The 23954-nt window shown below is 42.2% G+C and overlaps 1 protein-coding gene across 1 annotated transcript in view; it reads left to right on the forward strand.

Moving 5' to 3' along the window:
- Positions 1-7150: 7150 nt before the first annotated feature.
- The window catches only part of grm7 (glutamate receptor, metabotropic 7), a 279002-nt gene continuing 262198 nt past the window's right edge, over positions 7151-23954 (forward strand). The window contains 1 exon segment of the mRNA NM_001113008.1: positions 7151-7766. Within this exon segment, the coding sequence (NP_001106479.1) occupies positions 7260-7766 (507 nt within the window). The 5' untranslated portion in view covers positions 7151-7259.

A 23954-nucleotide genomic window follows, 5' to 3' on the forward strand; every position in this document is an offset into this window, starting at 1 on the left:
CATTTTCCAAACGTGCAGAATTCAAACCCAACTGATCCTACATTATATTTGCTTTCAGTATAATTACACTAAAATATACTTATTAGCACTTCTTGCTGCCTGCTTGCTGAAGGTATGCATTTATGTGCAGCTTTAATACAAGGCTTTCTATATTATTTAAGCTGTTATATAATACACAAGAATATCATGTAAATTATATCCTTATAAACGGTGCTTGGTGATCTAATCAGTTATAATCAGTGCTTAGTAGAGATGTAGCGAACTGTTCGCCGGCGAACTCATTCGCGCGAACATCGGGTGTTCGCAAATTCGCGAACTTTTGGCGATGTTCGCCATTTTGGGTTCGCTTCGGTTTTTTTTTGCGCCGCGTTTTTTCTCCTCGTTTTTTTCCGCCGCGTTTTTTCGCTTCGGTTTTCGCTTCGGTTTTCGCCTTTGCGTATACATAGGAATAGCTTGTGGTTTTTTTTGGCGTTATTTTTTGGTGGGTTTTTTTTTTGGCGTTATTTTTTTGCGTTTTTTTTACAAAGTATTTTTCAGAGAACTTTTTGCCCTTGATCCCCCTCCTGCATGCCACTGTCCAGGTCGTGGCACCCTTTAAACAACTTTAAAATCAGTTTTCTGGCCAGAAATGGCTTTTCTAGGTTTTAAAGTTCGCCTTCCCATTGAAGTCTATGGGGTTCGCAAGGTTTGCGAATATTCGCGAGTTTTGGCGAAAGTCCGCGAACGGGTTCGCGAACATTTTTGCCGATGTTCGCTACATCCCTAGTGCTTAGTGATGTAATTCCTGTCATGTGACTCACTATATATTTGCTCTATGCTAACTCACCTCTATATTATCTTAAAGTTAGTCTTTATTATTTATTGTCTGTATTTTTTTATAATTACTTGCCTTCTGCCTTTTCCCAAGCTCCAACTAATAATACTAAACTGGTTGTCAGGGTCACTGACCCCATCAAAAACAAAAAAAAAATCAGATTGGCTGATTGATTTTTGCCACTAAAAATACACATTTATACATAGGATATCTTTCACCCCTCCTCTTCCCTCGCTCGTCTCTATCTTTCCAATTCTGGTCGAAGATCATCTTTATAACCGGGCACCTCCTAAGGAAAAAAATATCCATCTGTGAACTGCGGCCAAACCTGTCAATCGGAGGCGAAGTTCTGTTAGTTGTGTTACCAGGTAATTTTTAAACAACAAATGAATGCAATAGAAAAGAGAACTGTAAGGGCAAAAGTAGGGGGAACCTGTTAAAAACGAATGCGAAGGGTCAAGCAGAAGCTCAAACTAATGACTGGAAGCGCTGCTCGAGCGCAATGTTATTATAAATCACACAGCAGGTTGAGATCACATCAATTTCACATCCTGGCTCTGTACCATTACCTCCTAGCAAGATGATGACGCCTGAACACATTGGTCTCTATGTATAGAAAAGGAAACATGCTGTGATAGAGAAATGCTTATGAGGTCATCTGGAGCAAAAGCTTTACCTCTGCTGTTTGGCATCACTGTGTTGGCACTGCCGCTATTTGGGCACACTGCCTGCTAGGTGGCACGCCACTGCTCAATTTCTTACTAGATCAAGGAGAGACAATAATGGCAGGGGGAACTATTGTATCACTCAAGGTCCTACCGCAACAATGCCACTCAAAAAATGAAAGAGGCCAATGTTATCTGATAGTAACATTCTGAAACAGAGAGTGGCCCTTGGTTAAAGCACTGGAGGAGGGAGGCTGAGCAAACTAATCTAATGAAATAGATTTAAGGCAGCAGGGCAACCAGAAATCATTGTGCCTTAGAGCAATATCTGCTGTGAGGGACCGAAAATTCCCCTGCAACTCCTAAGGTTATGCCTTCAAACAGCGCAGAACAGTAGCGGAACACAGGAGGGGCTGAAACAAAGCTGGAGAAAACCATTGGCACAAAAAGTGGGGTGGCATCAGGCGGTGTACCCGAGGAGGATCTTAGCTGGGGGGGTTTCTGGTTTGACGCTGCCTCCAAAACATTAAGAAATCCCCCCTGATAGACTGGCTTTTCCCACTGCCTCAGCACTGCCCCCTTCCACTCAAGGAGTTAATGTTTGTTGCATACAGTGTATTCCCTGATTCAATGTATGGGAGCCTATCCATTGATATGTTACTAGCAGTGTAGCTTTAGTATCAATCTGCTTCTAGGGATCTGTAATGCAATGGAACCAAAGCCACCATCAGAGACTTTGGGGCCCTGCGTAAGTTATTTATACAGGGCCCCCATGAACACAGGTGCTCAGTACCAAAATGTTGGCCACGCCCCTTGTGCTGAAATTACTCTATAATAAGCAGATCATATAAAAAGTTATATTGATTAATGTGCTAATAAGACATTCAGTTAATAGGGGGTCAGTGGAGTTTGACCCACCTACCTGCCCCTGATCTGCGCTGTCATTGCTTAATATGGAAGTTATGTAAGTTTTTGCATATGTTGTGTAAACCGTGTATGTTTAGGGGCCCAATGATTTTGCTGTAAAGCCCAATAACTAGTCAGCAGTAGTGCTAATGTGCTAATAAGCCAGTATTTTAATTGGGGGGTCAGTGGAGTTTATATGTAAGTTTCTTTAAAAATAATATGTTCCTAACATAAGTTACCTAAATTGCATAAGCGTAAGGGCCCAGTTATGTTGATGTTCATGTAGAAGATGCAGATATAATCCAGTAAATGGTTCCCAATATAAACAGCTGCTGTTCCTCTATAATAAGCAGTATATATATATATATATATATATATATATATATATATATATATATAGTTAAAATGAATAATTACTGTGCTAATATGTCAGTCAGTTCATTGGGGGCAGTGGAAGTTTTTTATTTCATTGGGGGTCAGTGGAGTTTATCATTTGCTTGAAAAGCAAGTTACTTACCTTCCTAGGCAAGTTACATAGCTTTCTAAGCAGTTTTTACGTAACATACCCCCTTCCCCCCCTCCCCCCCTAAAAACTCCATAATGCCATAAAAACCCCCAAACAATGTCAAGAAAACATTGTCAACCCAGATGGGTTTTTTAAAGGGGATATGCACCTTTAAGTCAACTTTTAGTAAGTTAAAGAATGCCCAATTCTTAGCAACTTTTCAGTTTCTGAATTATATGCCTTCTTCTGACTCTTTCCAACTTTTAAATGGGGGTCACTGACCCCCAGAAACCAAAAAAAACTATTGCTCTGTGAGGCTATAATTTTATTGGTGTTGTTACTTTTAATTAGTTATCTTTCTAATCAGACCTTCTCCTGTAAATATATCAGTCTCTCATTTAAACCACTCACTGGTTGCCAAGGTAATTTGAACCCTAGCAACCAGATGACTGATAAAAAGCCAAACTAGAGAGCTGCTTAAAAAAAAGCAAAATAATTAAACAACCAATACAGGTATGGGACCCATTATCCGGAAACCCATTATCCAGAAAGTTCTGAATTATGAAAAGGCCATCTCCCATAGACTCCATTTTAATCAAGTAATTTACATTTTTAAAATGATTTTCCTTTTCTTTCTTATAGTAGTAGCTTGTACTTGATCCCAACTATGATATAATTAAACCTTATTGAAGGCAAACAATCCTATTGGGTTTAATTACTGTTTAAATAATTTTTTTTAGTAGACTTAAGGTATGAAGATTGAAATTACGGAAAACCCCAGGTCCCGAGCATTCTGGATAACAGGTCCCATACCTGTAATAATAAAACATGAAGATCAATTACAATTATTTCTGGTCCTATCTAGGAAACCCAATTGCAATATTACTTAAGGAAACTGCTAATTATCTGCATTTATTGGATATTGTGCAGCGAGTGGTGTATCAATACAGGGTATTATCATATCAAGGCAGGGTTAATACTTTCTAATCTGGTGGCCTAAAGGAAAGGTCAACCAAATTGACCCTAGAATCCATTCAGCGTTGGACTGGCCCAGCTGGATACCAGGAAAACTCCCGGTGGGCCCAGGTGTCAGTGGACCCTCTTGCTTCTAACTATTTAGCCTATTCCATGGTCATTCCCTATTTCTGAATGGGAACAAAGAGGAGAAATAGATGGGAGGATAGATGCTAGCATGTACATAAAAGATACTTAGAGAATAAAGGGGTTGGGTGAGGAAAGGAGAAAAAATAGTTTGGAGAGTGGCCTATGGTCTAAGGTTTTCTGGTGGGCCCCTGGGGTCCCAGTCCGACACTGAATCCATTTCAGTACATGTTTCATATTGACCTATATCAGCCAGAATCCCATAACAGCCTTAAAGGGGACCTGTCACCCCAAGACATAACTCCAAATTATTTTCTATATTGTTAGTTAGGCAAAATAAACGTTACTTACGCTATATAAGTTATATAATTTCCTTCTGTCTTGGAATTACTCAATCAAAGCAGGTAGGCAGGGACCATTTTGTGGCACTGTTATTAAGGCAAGCTTTGTATCATGCCAAAATCTTGTTTATGTGCCAGAATGGGGGACCAGATGCCCATGCCCTTGCACTGGCTACACAATTAGATGATGAGGAGGGAGGGGGAAAGTGAGATGTGCAGTGACATCTAGGTAGAAGGTAGTGCTGAACGGAAAGCTAAAGTGATTGTCTGCCCTGCCTCTATGCCTCAAGGTCCCTATACACGCTGAGATCCGCTAGATCGGCAAGCGAGCAGATCTGCACCCGATATCACCACCTACAGGTGGGCGAGCGTCTAGTTAAAAAAAAAAATAATTCGACCGTTTGGCCCTGGGGCCAAACAATCGAATTATACCGGCAGCAAGGAGCAGTCGGTTCGGGGACCGCATCAATGAGCCGATCCGTGTCCCCGATCCGACGGAATTTTCTAACCTGGCCGATCGAGATCTGGCCAATTTCAGGCCAGATATCGGTCGGCCAGGCCCCTCGTTTCTGCCCCTAGACGGGTAGATAAGCTGCCGAATCGGTCCAAGGGACCCATATCGGCAGCTACAATCTGCCCGTGTATGGGGACCTTAAGGCATAGAGGCGGGGCAAGCAATATATGATTGACAGCTGGGATTTTTAAATGCCTTTATAATGGGTTTGGGTGTGTTAATATAAAAATGAATTTGGGTTTCATGTTTAATTTGAAAAGGACTTTTATTATACAGCTTTTTATGTCTGGGTGACAGGTCCACTTTAAATATGAGCTGATGGACCACAGACTGGACTCGCCTACTCTCAGAATGGTAGGATAAATAGTAGTTAGATAGACGATGAACCAGGCAGTGAAATTATAATAATTAGGCTAATTACTTAAGATGAATAAAATATATATGACATGAAATAAATCCTATACCGTTGCACAGTCACCCTCTCTATCACTGATAATACTTGCAGGGAGTTAAAGGGCAACTGTCACCCACACACAAGAAGCTGTAGATTAAAACATGAAACCCAAATTCTTTTTTTAATAAAAATAATCCATCCTTGTTATAAATATATTTAAAAATCTGAGCTGTCAATCATATATTGCCAGCCACGCCTCTATGCCGCAGGCATAGAGGCGGGGCAAGCAATATATGATTGACATCTCAGATTTTTAATTAAAGTTACTTTAACTTTCCATTCATCCTCTAGATGGCAAATGCACAAGATTTTGGGGCGAATCAAAACTTGCCTTAATAACAATATACACAAAATGGCAGCTGCCTGCTTGCTTTGACTGTAAATTCCAAGTTGTAATAAAATAATAATAATTTATATAGTATAAGTAAAGATTATTTTGCTCTACTAACATGATAGAAAAGGATTTGGAATTATTTGTTAGGGTGACAGGTCCCCTTTAATGTTTATAGATTGTAAGCTCTTTTGTGCAAGGCTCTCTTTACCTCTTGTATCGGTTATTGATGTTACTCTGTAAGTCCAATGTATGAAACCCACTTATTGTACAGCGCTGCGGAATATGTTGGCGTTTTATAAATGTTAATACTTGTAGATTGTAAGCTCTTTTGGGCAGGGCCCTCTTCACCTCTTGTATCGGTTATTGATTGCTGTATATGTTACTCTGTATGTCCAATGTATGTAACCCACTTATTGTACAGCGCTGCGGAATATGTTGGCGCTTTATAAATAAATGTTAATACTTGTAGATTGCAAGCTCTTTTGGGCAGGGTCCTCTTCACCTTTTGTATCGGTTATTGATTGCTTTATATGTTACTCTGTATGTCCAATGTATGAAACCCACTTATTGTACAGCGCTGCGGGATATGTTGGTGCTTTATAAATAAATGTTAATACTTGTAGATTGTAAGCTCTTTTGGGCAGGGCCCTCTTCACCTCCTGTATCGGTTATTGATTGCTTTATATGTTACTCTGTATGTCCAATGTATAAAACCCACTTATTGTACAGCGCTGCGGAATATGTTGGCGCTTTATAAATGTTAATACTTGTAGATTGTAAGCTCTTTTGGGCAGGGCTCTCTTCACCTCTTGTATCGGTTATTGATTGCTTTATATGTTACTCTGTAAGTCCGATGTATGAAACCCACTTATTGTACAGCGCTGCGGAATATGTTGGCGCTTTATAAATAAATGTTAATACTTGTAGATTGTAAGCTCTTTTGGGCAGGGCCCTCTTCACCTCCTGTATCGGTTATTGACAGGGGCGCTTTTGCCATTAGGCGAGTTGAGAAACTCGCCTCAGGCGGCAGAAGCGCACCAGTTACCAGGGGCGGCAAAAAAACGCTCCTGGTAACTTTAAGAGCCGAATTTCCGGTTTTTAAACCCCGGACCCGCTCCTGCGCTCAGAAGGTAAGTGCTGGGGAGCGGGGGGGACGGCGGCATCCAGGAGCCGCCTCAGGCGGCGATATGTCCAGAATCGCCCCTGGTTATTGATTGTTTTATATGTTACTCTGTATGTCCAATGTATATAACCCACTTATTGTACAGCGCCCCGGAATATGTTGGTGCTTTATAAATACATTTTAATAATAACAATAATAATAACCGCAGCAAGAAGGCAGCACCCCATTAAGGTAAAAGTAATTCCCCTCATTCCCAATTGCCCCCCTTTGTGTCAGGGCCGCTCCAATGTGAGGGGGGGGGGGGCGTAGGCTGCGCGATGACAGGGTGCAGTGGGCGGGGCTAGCAGGGAAGGCGCTTATAGAGCTGGAGGTGCAGCAGTAGCGGCAGTCAGTGAGCTGTGAGAGGCAGCGGAGGGACGGGAGGAGGGAGCGCATCGCTGCTGATTTGGGAGACCTGGCATCTCTCAGCACCCAGGACATTCTCTCCCCTTTTGGGGTAGCCATGCTGGCTTCGGGGGGCTCTTGGCTTATAAACCTGCTCCGACTGGCTTGCTTGTTGGCTCTCCGTGCTTGTGCGATGCTGGTTTCCGGACAGGAGATCTACGCGCCTCATTCCATCCGGATAGAAGGGGACATCACTTTGGGGGGGTTGTTTCCAGTCCACTCCAGGGGTCTCCCCGGGATGCCCTGCGGGGACATCAGGAAAGAGAATGGGATCCACAGGCTGGAGGCCATGCTCTATGCATTGGATCAGATCAATAGTGACCCGGACATTCTGCCCAATGTGACTCTGGGGGCCCGTATACTGGATACATGTTCCCGGGACACCTATGCTCTGGAGCAGTCTCTCACCTTTGTGCAGGCTCTCATACAAAAGGATACTTCCGACGTGCGATGCACTAACGGGGACCCGCCGGTATTCGTCAAACCAGAAAAAGTTGTGGGAGTCATTGGGGCGTCGGAAAGTTCTGTATCTATTATGGTGGCCAACATCCTGCGACTCTTCCAGGTAAGGTCTGGCCTGTCCCACCTGTCTGCATGTGTCTCTTCTGCAGTGAAGGATCTCAGCTCACATGTTGCTCCATCAGGAATTAGCAGGCAGGGCTCTATCATTGCAGCCACACAGAGATTCCAGCAGAGCAGCAGCACATCCCTGGCTCAGAGTTGCTATAGGATGTGTGTAGCAACCCCAAGCCTATGTTTTACTGTCACACTCACACTTTGTAACAGGGATTTCCTTCAGCTGATACTGAACTACAGTTGTCAGGGGATTATGTATATTGTAGTTCAACTACAGCTGGGGAGCTGGAGATTCTATTAGATATAATGTGCCACATATTTGGTGTTTTGGGGCCTGTAACCATTAAGGTGAGCCCTCCCTTACATGGGAATTCACAGCAACATTTCTTTTTCTCTGCTCCCTTCTTTTTGGCTTATATTCCTCCTTTTTATCTTGTTCTCTCTCATTCCTTGAGACTATTCTCCTTTCATTTATTCATTTATACCCTTTTTCTATCCAGTCTGGTTCAGTCTTGCAGCTGCTTCCTATCCATTTTGACCAGATTCCTCCCCATCTCCCTGCCTTTCCTCTATCAGCCTTATCCTCTGAATAATACATGCGTGTGTATAAGTAATATATACACATACATAACATGGGCTTGCGGTGTTCTTAAAGTGGCAGCTACCTTATTTTAGCATCCTCTATAATCCAGATGGTTTTAGGATGTAAAGAGGAATTTATTAATTATGTATGTAGGTGACCATATGAAATCCTCTCTGAATCCATAGGACTAAGATGTAAAACATACGACCCTTCAGGAAGTGTTGAACTCCAACTCTCAAAAAACGCTTCTGGGAATGCTGGGACATTCTTCAACGGTAGATGGGGGGTCCCGAGTTTAGTCGGTGGATTTAGGAGAATGAATACCTTCACCTTGTGTTGTGTATTTTCTTTTATTCTATCGTATTGGAGACTAAATCCTTAATTAAATTTGCTCTCCCGTTAAACCCAGTTGTGCTATAACCAAAGGGCTGTGAATTGTGTTCCTATTGTCCCTTCCCTGATTAGCACTGACGTTTTTGCTCTCCATTATTAAGCGATCAACGCTGTGTGTGTGTGGTGGGAAGTTGGTGTTGGGTGTGAGTGAGAGTCAGTGAGTGGGTGTAGGGAAGGGTAGGTGTGGAGGTTGGGTGTGAGTAAGAGTCAGTGAGTGGGTGTAGGGAAGAGTAGGTGTGGAGGTTGGGTGTGCGGAGGATGTGGCTGAATATGAAATTTCGTTCTTTCAGTTCTTCTTGCCGTGCATATGGCAGCTCTTCACGCAGGAGACATGGAGTTTTAGTTATAAGGAGAAAGGGACCCAGCAATAAGCCACCGTGTATCCAGCTATTGCCCCTGATTCCCCAGAGCCTCCGTGCATTTCACTTGTTGCCCACAGAAGGCTGTCTGCCAATCATATCAAGGATACATTCAGCCTCTATCTATCATCTCTTTCCCTCGCTCCGTCTCTCTCTTTCAGACATTTCTTCTCTATTCATGAAAACAGCTTACACACAAGGGGTTAACTTGATGCTGTTAAGGAATGTGATGGGGCTACTCCTCGCCCTAGATATTATGAGCATGATTTCTCATTCTGACATGCAGCACAGCCCACAAATAAGCCCTTAGATCTTAGATCTCCTTCTGAGGTTGGGAAGTCCCATGGGAGAGCACTGGAAAGCTGCGTCTATTATTGCGCACCCGCTCTTGCCCTCTGCGGGGATCTAAAAGTTCTCTTGATTTTAAAGGCTCCTTGCAGTTTCTCCCTCCACCCCTTTCCTCATCTCCACATTAACCTGTATTCTAAGCCTCTTCCCAATCTCCCTGCTTCCCCCCCGCAGAGCTCTCCCATTCCCACCAGTGTCACCCCCCTCTCCCTGATCCCCCAGCAGAGCTCTCCCATTCCCACCAGTGTCCCCCCCCCTCTCCCTGCCCCCCCAGCAGAGCTATCCCATTCCCACCAGTGTCACCCCCCTCTCCCTGCTCCCCCCAGCAGAGCTCTCCCATTCCCACCAGTGTCCCCCCCCCTCCCTGCTCCCCCAGCAGAGCTCTCCCATTCCCACCAGTGTCACCCCCTCTCCCTGCTCCCAGAGCTCTCCCATTCCCACCAGTGTCCCCCCCCCCCTCCCTGCTCCCCCAGCAGAGCTCTCCCATTCCCACCAGTGTCACCCCCTCTCCCTGCTCCCAGAGCTCTCCCATTCCCACCAGTGTCCCCCCCCCCTCTCCCTGCTCCCCCAGCAGAGCTCTCCCATTCCCACCAGTGTCCCCCTCGCTGCTCCCCCAGCAATACAGCGGATACAAAGGCTGAGCGAGAGCTCTGTCCATGGTGCTGAAGTTGTCCATATTAATGAGCTGCAGACAGTACGGTAGTTCGGTCGCAGGCAGCCAAATCGACTGCTGCTTGGATTACCAAATAGAATAGATTTAAGTCTGTTACAAATAGTCCAGTATTTACAGCTCATGGTGGTGCTTCGGCCATAACTACCTTGGGTACTGAAGGTGTTGATGGAGGTTAAGAGTTTCCTTTACACCTAAATACTGAGGAGGCACAGTTAAGAACCAGGCAGCAGTGTATAAATCATGGAAACCAAACTGCGTTTTTACATGTAATGTTGGATTGCTGATTAATAACAGCATGTGATAGTTGCAGTTCAGCTAAAACTGGAGACCACAGGTTGGCCATGTTCTATTTATTTTCTATCATCAAATTCACCGCAAGGAATGCTTTCACCTGTGCTCTGTTGCCTTATAGAATACTTTTAGGGGCTGATATATCAATATGTGAGTTTAGAGCTTAATGCATAAACATTCACCCACATTCTATTTATTCCTATGGGATTTTCAGAAGCATATTTATCAACTGGTAAACTTTCACCAGTTGATAAATTACGCTTTGCGCTTCTAAAAATCCCAAAGGAATGAATAGAACATGGATGAGTTTTTATGTATTAAGCTCTAAACTTGCATTTTAATAAATCTGCCCCTTAGTGTGGTTTTACGTATAGAACGCGACCGTCAGGCTGTCGCTCTCCTTCCCTGTGACACACATAAGATTCAGTCCCTGACATAAAACTTGTCTTCAACAGGGAATACATTTCAGCTTCCCTTACACTGGATACATTTTCATTCTCACATTCCCAGTCCTGACATACTGGTCCCTTCAATACTGACAGTTACACTGGGTAGAACAGCACCCGTAGCTTTATGGGTGCATATATAACACACAGTGGGCTGTATGCGCTGTACATTGCTCCCTCTGCATTTCATTCCCTTACAGGTGCAGTTTGTATATATATTTTTTCTGCTGATGCCCTTTCCATTCTGCATGATAATATGGACATTTTGCAAATGTTAATGAACATATAAAGTGTATTCATTAGGCAGCCATGTACAGTATGTACCGGATAACCACGTAGGAGCAGAATGGCCACTTTGTATGCAATGAATAACCCTGTGTGTGCTGAACGGCAATGCCAGCAGAGTGAGCACTTAACGTTCACCCCCACATGTTACAAGTCTCTCTATGTTAAACACACCGTCACATGTGCTGTACAATCCATTTCAATTCACACTGGCTGTCAGTAAAGCACTGGGGATGAGTAGCAGTGCAAATCATATATCCACCATCATAATATGAGTGGATTCACTGCCGCGGTCACCGAGACCCTCACAAGTCCCTGAGCACTCTGAATCCTTGTTTTACATATAAATGAAGCAATCCCAACCTCTCTTGCTGGAAATATTTCTTTTTCCACATATCATTTCTGCCTGTCTATCCCTCCATTCATCCACCAATAATTCTTGTTATTCTCTACTTCTATATCTATTTAACTCCTTGATTAAATACTAATTAAGAAACGACTGTAGTTGCATTACAACCTACACTGGTACATGCCTGCTAATAAATAGCTAGTTTGATGCCTCCGAGACCCCAGCTGAAGGAGGGAATGTGCTGTAGGGATGGGTAGGAGGATGGGTACCCTGGGAGATCTCGTATAATCCTGTGGTTCAGTAAATGCACAGTGATGATTCATAACCAGGTCCTGGTTCTGACAACCACAGAATCCTCACCATGGCAGCTGGAAATAATTGGAGGAATCAAGCAACTGACTGGTTACCTCAAGTCTTCCAGTTGCTCTAGGCACTAGCACAGAATAAATGGATGCTTTCCAGGAATGCCTGGCCAAGGGTCCAAATGACATCTCAACAGATAGAACACACACACATTAATTGTTTAGTACACTATTGATCTAACATCCAGAAACCTTTTCACCAAAATCCTCCAAAAAAATACAAAAAACCAGAGCTCTTGTGGTTTACTCTGAAGGTGGGAAAGATTTGAGTTGTGCACAAAGAACTATACTCTGTTAGGTCTACACTGCTGTGCTATTGAATGGAACCCTTTGCCTCCCTATCCACACTACTTCTTGCACCCTAGAGTAGAAACTGAGTAACTACAGCTGTCAGCTTGTGATGGAGAGGCAATAGTTGCCCCTGGAACTTGTAGTTCAGCACCAGTTATCATTTCACTGCCTAAGAGGCATTCATTTCCACAGTGCTGTCTCTGCTTTCAGTGCTCCTGTTCTGTATTTGCAACCTACTATTAGTTACCACACACATTACACTACAAGTAATTCATGTTTTACCTTTATATTGCCATGTGTGCTTGGGGGGGGGGGCACCTGTCTTTGCTCTATCAAGAGCAATCTCTGCTATTTATTAACAAACAAGAAAAAAGCGACCCTGATAAAATGATATTATTTTCACATAACTCGCACCTTTCTCTGTAGAATTTAACCCTTCCTGCGGCTACTTTATATAATTATACCCTATCAATCCGCTGCTCTTCCCTAAGGCTGCCTTACCTCCCCTACCCCTTCTCTCCTGCTCTGTTTCTCTGCCTGTAAAGCCTCTGCCCATTAATCACTTCACACTGAGTTCTAAAGAGTGAGAGCATTTTTCCTGCTTTCCCCATGCTCTGGAAACCACAGAAAATATTGTGATTTTTTCCCCCTGCCCACCAGCTGCTGATACATTATAGCTTCTCAGCTTATCAATAAATCATTATTTTTTCTGGCAAATTGTTATGAGCCAATGAACGTTTAACACCTTCCTTTTCTTTAAGAACCTTGGCTCTTGGTGTAGGGATAACATGAATGGAGACAATTGGCACAGAGTAAAATCATAAAATGGGAGGAATCTGTTGCATAACATTTATATTGCATTGCTTTGACCCATACAGTGCTGCTTCATGGGAAAAGGAGCAACTCAGTGATTGGGCTCTGGGTCAAGAAAACACAGGTTTGAGTCTTGTGTTGACTCCAGGGTCAAATCCATGTGGCCTAGAGTGAGGCAATTAATCTACTTGCGCCTTAGGCATCAAACTTTGACTATAGGGCTGGCAGGATGGAGACTGGCTCTAACTGCAAATTGGCAGCATCATGCACAAACTTAGATGCTAATGATTGCCTTCTCCGAAAGTTTAATTCAACATTAGCATTTGGGGGGCTGTGAACCCAAGTGTCTCCATAGACAGCAACATGAAACCTCTAGTATATCGCATGGATATGAGCAATACATAAATAGGCTCAAACAAAACCTAGGTCCTGTTTTCCTGTTAAACCTGGTAAACCTAATGTAAGATAGCGCCTACTGGTATTTATAAATTACAGGTAAGGGACTTGTTATAAAGAATGCTTGAGACATGGGTTTTCTGGATATGGAGTCTTTCCATAATTTGGATCTTTAAACCTACTAAGTCTACTAAACATTAAATTAACCCAATAGGATTGTTTTGTCTCCAGTACAGGTTAATTATATTTTAGTTGGGATCAAGTACAAGGTACAGGTTATCCAGAATGCTTGAGACCAAGGTTATTCCGGATAAGGGATCTTTCTGTAATTGGGATCTCCATACCTTAAGTCTCCTAAAAAATCAATAAAACATTAATTAAACCCAATAGGATTGTTTTACATCCAATAAGGATTAATTATATCTCAGTTGGGATCAAATACAAGGTTCTGTTTTATTATTACAGAGAAAAAGGAAATCCGTTTTAAAATTCTGATTAATTTAATTAAAATGGAGTCTATGGGAGACAGGCTTTCCGTAATTCAGAGCTTTCTGGATAACGGGTTACCAGATAAGGGATCCCATACCTGTACTGTTTTATAACGTTATAATGTTGATAAAAACAAAGTTTATAATAGATCGCCTTCTTGTAATTTGGAGCTTTCTGAATAATGGGTTCCCGGATAACGGATCCTATACCTGTATATATTTCTTTAAAATAAAAAAAATAAAATCAAACATGAGAAAGCTTTTGTGTTGAAAGCCGGAAGCTTTATAATACTTTACATCAAATAACTGGTGTTATCCCAGATTTTAGACAGCCTTTATCACATGCGGTTATTTTCTGTAAAAGATAATGTAGGTTTGGAATTATCTGTGGGTCCGGGGAGATTTATATAATGCATAACATTTTGCTGAAGCTAATTTTCTCAAGGAAGTTGCTTTGGCAAAATACCAGGCATTATTGCTGATTGTTTCCCATTGTAGTGTGTGTGTGTGGAGACTTGCTTGCTGGTAGGAGCACTTTCCATGGCGTACACTGAGCAATATCACTGGCGTGTGCCGGCACACTTCTTTACGCAAGTCCTTTCACAGGTCACTTGGTTGGTATAAGAAGTGCTTTTGATGTGACAGACAAAAACATCCCCCCTCCCTCGATGTTAGTTATGGCTTCACGCTGTCTATTCCTTATTTTATACACTGCAGAATTCCAAGAGACAGAAGTGATAAAATCTTTTTTAGAAATATACTGAGCGTACAGCCAAGATGAAGGGAGGGAGAAAAAAAACAAACAAACAATTTTCTGTTTTCCCAGGAGAATAGAAAGAGGCTCTGAAAGATCCGACCAAATCAGTCAGTAATAATGAGAAAGCCTCTGACACAACTGGGTCTGGTCCTCTGGGAGGAAGCGGCGTTGCAGTATTTAGAAGGATTCTGGTAATTAAAAGGCGTTGGAAGAGGAAAATATTAGTAGAAGGAAGTTCCATTAGCATCTCTTTATAGTTGGAGGCTCATTTAGAGGTAGTCATATTGTCAACAACAGTGGGAAGGTCCATGAAAGCCATTGTCAGAATCCATTTGTAGATCCACAATTAGCCTCAGGCTAAGGAACACCAGAAGGCCACAATTAATCTCAGAGTGAAATTTATTAGAAGGCCAAACTAAGACTCTAAACATCAAAACGCTGAGGCTAATTGTAGCCTTACTCTAACTCAGTAGCACCCAGGCTGTAGGTCTGGCCTCCCTAGTGAAGCTCAGAGTCTCGGCTGAGGTGGCACAGACTGCAGGAACAGATTTCTGGAGAATGCATTATTTGCTCTTCTAGATACTTCTGAAAGCCCACTTTGGAGGTCAATAAGAGCAAAAATTGGGGTGCACACTTTTTTGCCCTAGATTTTCTTTGAACTGTCGCTAAATGGCTGATTCAGCAATGCTTTCAAATGCCTGCAGCCTTATTATTATTATTAACATTTATTTATAAAGCGCCAACATATTCTGTAGCGCTGTACAATAAGTGGGTTTCATACATTGGACATACAGAGTAACATATAAAGCAATCAATAACCAATAGAAGAGGTGAAGAGGGGCCTGCCCAAAAGAGCTTACAATATATTATGAACTAAGGAAACCCTCATCCAATGCTGGGTCTCAAAGAGGGTGCTTTAACCAAGTCCCCTAACAGGTATATTCCATTTACTCTCTGATATAAAAGGGGTTGTTGACCTTCAGATTAGTTTTTAATATTCTGAGACAATTTGCAAATGGTCTTTATTGTTTGTGATTTTTTTTTTAATGATTTAGCTTTTTGTTGAGCAGCTCTCCATTTTGGAATTTCAGCAGCTGTTGGGTTGCTGGGGTCCAATTTAACCTAGCAACCAGGCAGGGGTTTGAAAGAAAGACAGGAATATGAACATGAAGGCCTAAAGAGAAAGATAAGTAATAAAATATAAGAAGAACATTAAAACTGTAGCCTCACAGAGAAATAGTTTTTCGGCTGATGGGGTCAGTGACCCCCATATAAAGGCTTGAAAAAATCAGAAAAGGAATTCAAATAATTTACAAACGATAAAATATGAAGATCAATTGAAAACTTGCTAAGAAGAGACCATTCTATAATATACTAAAAGTTAACCCGGAGGCGAACCACCCCTTGTGTAGAAAATGGCAGCACTGTATGTTCTAGAAGAAATATCACAAATGTATAGAAGTCAGAACTTGTACATGTACCTCTGAGGGAACCAAGAGTAAGAAGAAGAATCCAAGATGGTGATGACACAGATTTTTCATTTGCCTGGTGCCAGGAATCCGTCAGCTCTCTGACAAAACCCTGTTCCATTCCCTGCTCCTAAACAAAAGGCTTTTAGCAGCTTGTGGAGGGATATAGTATTACTAAAGTGCTGTTAGAAAGCAATTATAATATCTCAAGCCTAACTTTGGCCATTTCACTGAGGGCTGCAAATGAAGGTTTGAACTTGATGGAAGTATGTTTTTTCTTCCAACCCTAATAGCTGTGATACTTTGTTACACTCGTGGGAAGAGGCTTGTTATTTTGCCAAAGTGACTATTTACCCAAAGACACATGCATTTAGCTCACAGAACAGCAGGGATAACAGTGAAGACTTCTCTGCAAAATATGAAATGTAGCATTGCTAAAATGAATGTCTTGGCCATTTGCTCCTCTCTACAGGCCCATGTGGACTTTGATCTATATAAAGTGGAACTACCTCAAAGTGCTCAGTGGGAAACCCAAGCAGAATATTGTACTTGGTTGTATAGGAGGAGGCATTCATAGCAGAAGCAAGAGGTTATAGCCTGTATCGTAGGTTACTGGGGAGAGTAATTTCTAGATGCTGTGGTTAGAGAAAAACAGTGTCCAAATAGAAATAGTTGGAGAGAAGCTGCTAGAAGGGTGCATGAAAACACGAATAGAATATGATCACACTTTTTGTGGATATACAGCTCTTACCCACAGTGACGGTGGGTCCGGGTGCTCATGCCCCAGACCATTCAGCACAGGGAGCCATCACAGGAAATCAAATATGAAGACAGGCAGGCACTCCGAATTATTTGTTGCAAAAGTAGAAAAATGCAGCCAGTAGAAAAATAGTTAAGTTAAAAAAGTATAAATTTTATTTTATCCATATGTAAAAACAAATAGCCTTACGCGTTTCATACCAATAGGGTACTTAGTCATAGCCTATGACTAAGTACCCTATTGGTATGAAACGCGTAAGGCTATTTGTTTTTACATATGGATAAAATAAAATTTATACTTTTTTAACTTAACTATTTTTCTACTGGCTGCATTTTTCTACTTTTGCAACAAATAATTCGGAGTGCCTGCCTGTCTTCATATTTGATTTCCTAGAAGGGTGCATGGTCAGATCCGCAGTATTTCAGGGTATTTAGATGTGAAGCAGCAGATACGTTAAAAAAGCTCAACAATCGAGTCGTATATACAGATATATAGGTGCAGAGTAAATCCTGTGCAATAATCTTCAGCAATCAGTGCTTGTCAGTGATCTGTAGAGCTGGGATCAGTAATCAATGATCCCCATGTCACTTAGCAGTGCCCCCCATGGGCTCCCAATTATTATCCCACCAGTCATCTGGAACCCCTTAGTGGTGGCCGTACAATCATGTCTATATGCCTATGCCTATGATCCATCTAAACCCTGTCCATTCCCCCACCACTTTATTACCTGTGAATTACACGTTTGTGTCTCTGGGGTCCCTAACTGGAGTACCTCCTGTGGCTTGGCATAAAAACAACTTGGCTCTACGTTGTCCCTTATGTACATATATGTTAAGATTGCACAAAATCCCAACTGCAGCCTTCATACCAGGGACACCAAGGAAACACAAGGACCATTCATGGGATCTGCTGTCTGTGGATAGCACACTGCAATGAGCACAGACCAGACCAAAAGCTCTCAAGGGAAACTGGCAACAGTAACAGTATACAGATCATTTATGGTCTTTAATTTATATTCCATATAACCTGTATCTGATCCCCATACTCTTCTATTAGCAGCAGCCAAGCACATGGTTGGAAGATACTATACTGTTAGGGGGGTTTAAATGTTTACAGTTTAAATTTTGTCTGAAGTAATGTATATTAATCACTTCTACAAACGTTACAGTATGCAGTCAATTACCTACCTTGTCACTGAGAATAGTATTTGTGCCTCGTGGGGAAACTCAGCTGTCGTTTTTTCTACATGACGTGCAGTGCTCTGTCTTGCCCAGATGATGGAGCAACTGATCATTCACTGCGCTCTCACTTCTGACCAATGCTCCCTCCGAACAAGAATAATGTTATTAAACATGAAAGCTGGGCAGCCGTAGAATGTTGATGGAATGTGCAGCTATTCTTTTTACTTCCCGTCCTTTCATGGGTTCTTTTGCCAAATGTTTTCAGTCATTTGAGATAAACAGGGGTTTATATGTGTGTGAGTATAATCCAGATGAGGCATATGGAGGGACGTAATTATGTTGCCAATGGAAAAGTCAAATTTAAGAACTAAAAGTTGCATTTTGTCATATTGAAAAAAAAAAAAACTAAACTGTAAAATTTCCCCCTATTATTAAAAAAAAAAAATAGACAATTTCAACTTGTTTTGGGTCTGCAACCTACATTCTGTCTGCTCCAATTCATGGAATGCCAAAAGGTGGGAGCTTATTGGCTTGGGGGTTAAGCAGGTTTCTGAGCATGTTAGGGGGAAACATGGGGAGGTCTGGTCAGATAAGGTGTAAGCATTTGGGTTGTAGTGTAGAGAAGCGTAGGAAGTAAGGTTTGGTTTCTTTTTTTTTTTTTCTTTGCTTGATTTTATACTGCAACCTTTGGGTATCGAAAGGGTAAATAAAATATGGAAGGTTGCATGTTAAATATCCCTTATATAAAATACCAGATACTCATGTTTTATAACAAAGTAAGTACCAAGGATTGGCTGGGTACCAGGGGAATATGTATCATTGGCCCGTCACTATAATCCAGTATCTCTGCTAACCATACTGGATAAGCTAATTATCTGTGTATAGGACACCTTGCCTCGGGATAGAGCAGGTATAGTCAACATAAATATGCAATTATCATCAATTATTAATCCTGTAGCATCATTATTCAGAGTCTAAGTCAATAGATCTTGTGCATTATGCAGCTTGAGGGGGTATATACAGTATAACTAGAAAATGTAGCTGTTTCGCTGCTTAACCTAGTGCAGTACTATAACCTCCCACCATGGATTAAACATGTCTGCAGTCTGTACTGTATCTCCTTCAAGAGAGTAGTTTCTTTAATAATCTATTGAACAAACATCCCCACTGAAGAATATTTGTTGCACGTTATTCCTTTCATCAGACTTTTATGCCAACATCACGTTAGCCTCTGTTCCTAGTGTAACACCAGCACTTGGGGTGGACTGGGGATGGGGGTGAATGGGTAGATCAAGGGCATAACTAGGCAGACTTGTGCTTAACAAAAGGCCTTAATAAAATGGCTCTGGGGGTAAAATACTGGTGGCAACACTGTCAGCAAGGGGGCATGTAAGGGAGGGGATGAGTGGGGCAGTTGGCCACTGTTGCTTAATTCTCCTTAATCAACCCAGTATGTAACTCTATGTATGTTGGAAACGTAACCACCTAGATTCACTCATTAACCACTGATGATTGCAATAATCTGCTTTATTACAATACAATACAGCTTTCAGGTATCAAGTTGGATTCTGGGAGCTGTAGATTGACTCAAGGGTCTGTAGGTTGAAAATCTAGGTGTAACGTGCACAACGTATAAAGTATAGATTAAATGCTCTTTCTGCCCTGCCCTACAATTAGCCATGAATAAGACATTTGAGAGGAGAGCGGACAAGGCAAAAGCATGGAGACTGTATGAGGACTGAAAATGAATAGAAACATCAGTATTAACTGAGCATATTCTATAATGAAAGATCCAAACTGCACCCCCACCCCCCCCCATGCTCCAGTCGGGGAATGAACACATTGCAGCCCCTGACTTGTGGTCAAGCACATCCTGCATTCACTGGGACCAGACCATGCTATTATCCAGGGTGAGCGGAAAGGAGCACTTAGTGCCTGAGCTATCACTAATGATACAATTATGCCGTTTATTCATCCTTTAATTGCGCCTGCCACTAAGCGGGAATACTGAATAGCTACACCCCATTATCATAGTGATGTGTAAATCATTTGTAGATCGAAAGGCCAGACAGTAATTAGGACCAGTTAGTATATGGGACGCAGAATGACATATTGCACAATGTCCAAAAAAAGCTGTGTGCCTGAAAGAGCCAAACTGTGATTTAAAGGGTAAATAACTGTACAGAATAATGGAATCAAAATAATAAGCTGAGTCTTGAACTGTGACTCTTAAAGCCGATCCCTTCAAACTGCTCTATGAAGCCTATTTACTTGCATTATGTTATATATCCCCGTGTTTCAGACATCAGCATAACTAGTTGTTACTGGGCCCTGCAGCTAAATCTTTTTATGGCCCCTTTAATCACACAAATTGTATAGTGAAACTGCGCACTAGTTGTAGGGTCACCTCCTTAGCTTTTTATTTTTACCAGCCACATATTTAATCCACATCTTGGATAATTCATTTATATGCTGCACAGAAACCATTGCAATCTGCAGAGTGCATTGAATTGCTAATTAGCCATGCAGGCAGGGGCGCTGCTGCCATAAGGAAAAAAAACACTCCTGGTAACTTTAAGAGCAGAATTTCATTATGAAATAATTGTGCTCTCTGCACTAGCGATGCTGCCCCCCCCTGCAGAGCTGAAAGGGTAAGGGGGCAGTATCTCAAAAGCCACCTCATGGCAGCAGAGGGCTAAGAATTGCCCCTGCATGCAGGATATGGATTTAGTATGTGATTGTGTGGCATTAAAGAGCTGAGAAGTTGTTCGTAAACAGCCAGGATCCCCATTTGGCACCCCAATAGCCATACCTCCCAACATTCTAAAAATGGAAAGAGGGGCAAAAAGAAATGCCGGGCGCAGCGTGGCGAATTTATTTTGACCAAGTCCATTTTTGCAACCACACCCCCTAAATACCGCTCCCATTTGACTATATTTGGCAGGTTATTTAAAGTTTGAACACATTTCTGGGGGTTTTGGGGTCTTGTTTTATGTGTTATTACAGGTTTGTTAAAAAAGCTGAAATTGCCCTTTAAGCTTTGAGTCTCAGTTTCCCCTAAATACCTGTTTAGCTTATTAGTTACAATTGTATCTCAGTGCAGGTGTAGCTTGTTAACTTTCTGGGCTCTCTGCCAAAAGCCCACTTATTTAATTAAATGTGAGAAACAATGTATCTAAGTGCAGCTGAAGCTTGTTAACTTTCTGGTCTGCCAAAAAATCCAATTTGTATCTTTTTTAGCGTTTAGTGCAGGAGATCAAAGGAAAATTAGGGACTTTTCAGTAAGAATCTGGGACTGCGGGTTGAGCTGTCAAAAGAGAGACTGTCCCGTGAAAATCGGGACAGTTGGGAGCTATGCAATAGCTGTTACGCTTGCTGATTGTTACTCAGATACAGTATGAACACACAGTGTATTTGGGCCACACATTATGGAATGAGCATCCAATGACTTCAGTGCATTTGGTGTTCAAAAAACACGGCGGTAAAACGGCCATTGACAGCAATGCATTTGACGTGAAGTCACCATAGGAAAATGTCCAAGATGAGTGGCCATAGCTCATTGCCCCAAACGAATGGATCAGTGCTATCATGTAGGTGACAAACAAATATCCAACTTTTGGCAAACTGACCAAAACTGTCGTGTGTATGGCCGGAGGGGTGGACAAGGTGAGTGTGTCCTGCTTTCTCAGCTCTGTCCCATCCTATACAGAGCATAGTAATCTGCTTGGTTACAGGATACAGAGAGATAGTTTCCAGTCTGCAAATGCTACTCTTTCTTGGCTCATTTTTATTCCCAGACACTTGTTGGTCGCTGTAAATCGTGAACTGTATATTAGTTACTTGCCCTGAGGATATGGGGATGTCATTGCTTCTTCAGCTGGCGCATGATGAGTCCCGAAATATTGCACATTGTATTTGCATTGCAAATAGGGTAAATAAAGAATGTAAGTGCCGGAGCGGGCGCCGCATAATCACACTCTGCTGCTGACATGTAACTTCGTTTTAGGAATGGGCTCCGAGTCCCTGGGGGCTGCTCCAGGGACAGTCATTTGGCTGGAGCTGTAACCGTGCCCGACAGGCACATATGGAAAGCATAGCAGGTTGCTCAGAGCGTAGGCACAGTTTGGCACATGTTTCTAGTTGGCATCATTTTAAAACTGCCTGGGCAATCCCTATTAGAGCTGTACTTCGTTTCTAGCAAAGAGGAGATCTAAATGAATAGGGGTTCTCCCTGCAGAAACCCCGCTCTACACCATTACTGATTTATCTGTCTCTCTGCTCAGAGTGCACTGCCAGTATTATACCAGGGACTCAGGCCTGTTCTTTTCTTTTGGGCAAAGAGCAACAGTCCTACCTCAAGCATCTTTTTTTTGGGCTTTGATCCACCCATCAATGTTATGTATGCTTTAGGCAGCATGTTTCCCATAGTCCATGGAGGCAAGCAATGGCCTTTGAACCACCTTTGCAGTAAGAGTCAAAATACCCCATGTGTCCTAGGCCCAGACTCTGATCTAAGTCAGTCTGTGGCCCTATTTAAGGGAAAAAGCAGACAATAAATATGACATGCAGCCTAAATCTGCAGGAATGTATGAGCTGACCCTTGTGTTTCTAATGCATAACTATCGTTTTCATAGGGGCTTATTACCTCCCAGTGGGATATGTCTTTAACTATCCTTGGAATAGCACCTACTGTGACACCCTACGGTATTATCAGAAAGATGGCAGCCTAATGGCATCACCCCTGACAGATTCAGCACGAAAAGCAATTTCAGAGACTGTTTTGCTGCCCAAAAAATTGCAAGACACGTAGCCATGTGGCCTCAGAACCAATCTATTATCCCAGATCAAGACATCCCTTCCAGTGCACTGCATATTACACATCTGATGTTGAACTACAATGTTCTCAGCATGTGTTTAGTTAAGCCCACCCTATATAAATAAATTTACCCAACCATCTACTTACAATGCTGCCTTGCCCCTCTCCCTCACTCATGTTCCAGGTCTTCTAGTTCTGCTTCAGTGGCTGCTGTTGGCTAATACACTATATGGTATTTACAAAGTAGTGCACAGAAAGAATAGGGCTATATGCTTTATATGGTGTGCCATGTTAAAGCTCTAGGAAGGAGATCATGAAGACAAAGCAATGGAAGCATGGTAAGAAACAGTTACAGTGCAAGGCATATGTGTGCAGAGAATATGAAATCTATGTCAGGGGATAGCCACGCATATTAAATCCATGTCAGAGTAAAGCCAGGCATCGGCATAGCCAGGCATATGTGACCTTCAGCAGCTGTTGCAGAGCCACAAGTACCAGTGATGGCGCCAAGGTGCCGAAGGTTGTCTGTCCCTGGGTCAGTAAACAAATTCTTCTATCAATTTTACTACCTCCCACTGCCCATCAGTGATTGGATAAGAGCATATTTATTGTATCACAGGCACGTAGCCTCTGTCCAGATGTCTGGAACAACTGTAAATCTCAACATTATTGAGAGAGAACTCTTGGGGCTTGTATAATATGAACAGTATAGAAAACACTTTCACAATAACATTGAGTGTTGACTGTATAAAATGAAGTACGCTCCAGGTCTTGTAAATCAAAGCACCCAATCAGCTGATGGCATTTACTGGTCTACAGTTGTTAGTATAATGAAAGCAAGTTTGAGAGGTTGCTATTGATAGAAATGGCCTTACTCATTGGCACAAACAGTATTTGCCCTATTGTTACTGCTGCAATACCAGGAAACCTACAGTTTATGGGCTAATGTACTTTTTTCTGCTGCTATAACTGGGGAGCCCAAAGTATTAGTGGGGGGGTCTGTGTCTGCCACTTGTATGATACAAGCCAATGTCCTTCATTTTTGACTGGGGGTATCAAATGATCTAAGGACACAAGGACAGACTCAAAACTAATAATTATATTTTGGTGCAAAGAT

Source organism: Xenopus tropicalis, chromosome 4 (assembly GCF_000004195.4).
Source record: "Xenopus tropicalis strain Nigerian chromosome 4, UCB_Xtro_10.0, whole genome shotgun sequence".
Classification (NCBI taxonomy): domain Eukaryota; kingdom Metazoa; phylum Chordata; class Amphibia; order Anura; family Pipidae; genus Xenopus; species Xenopus tropicalis.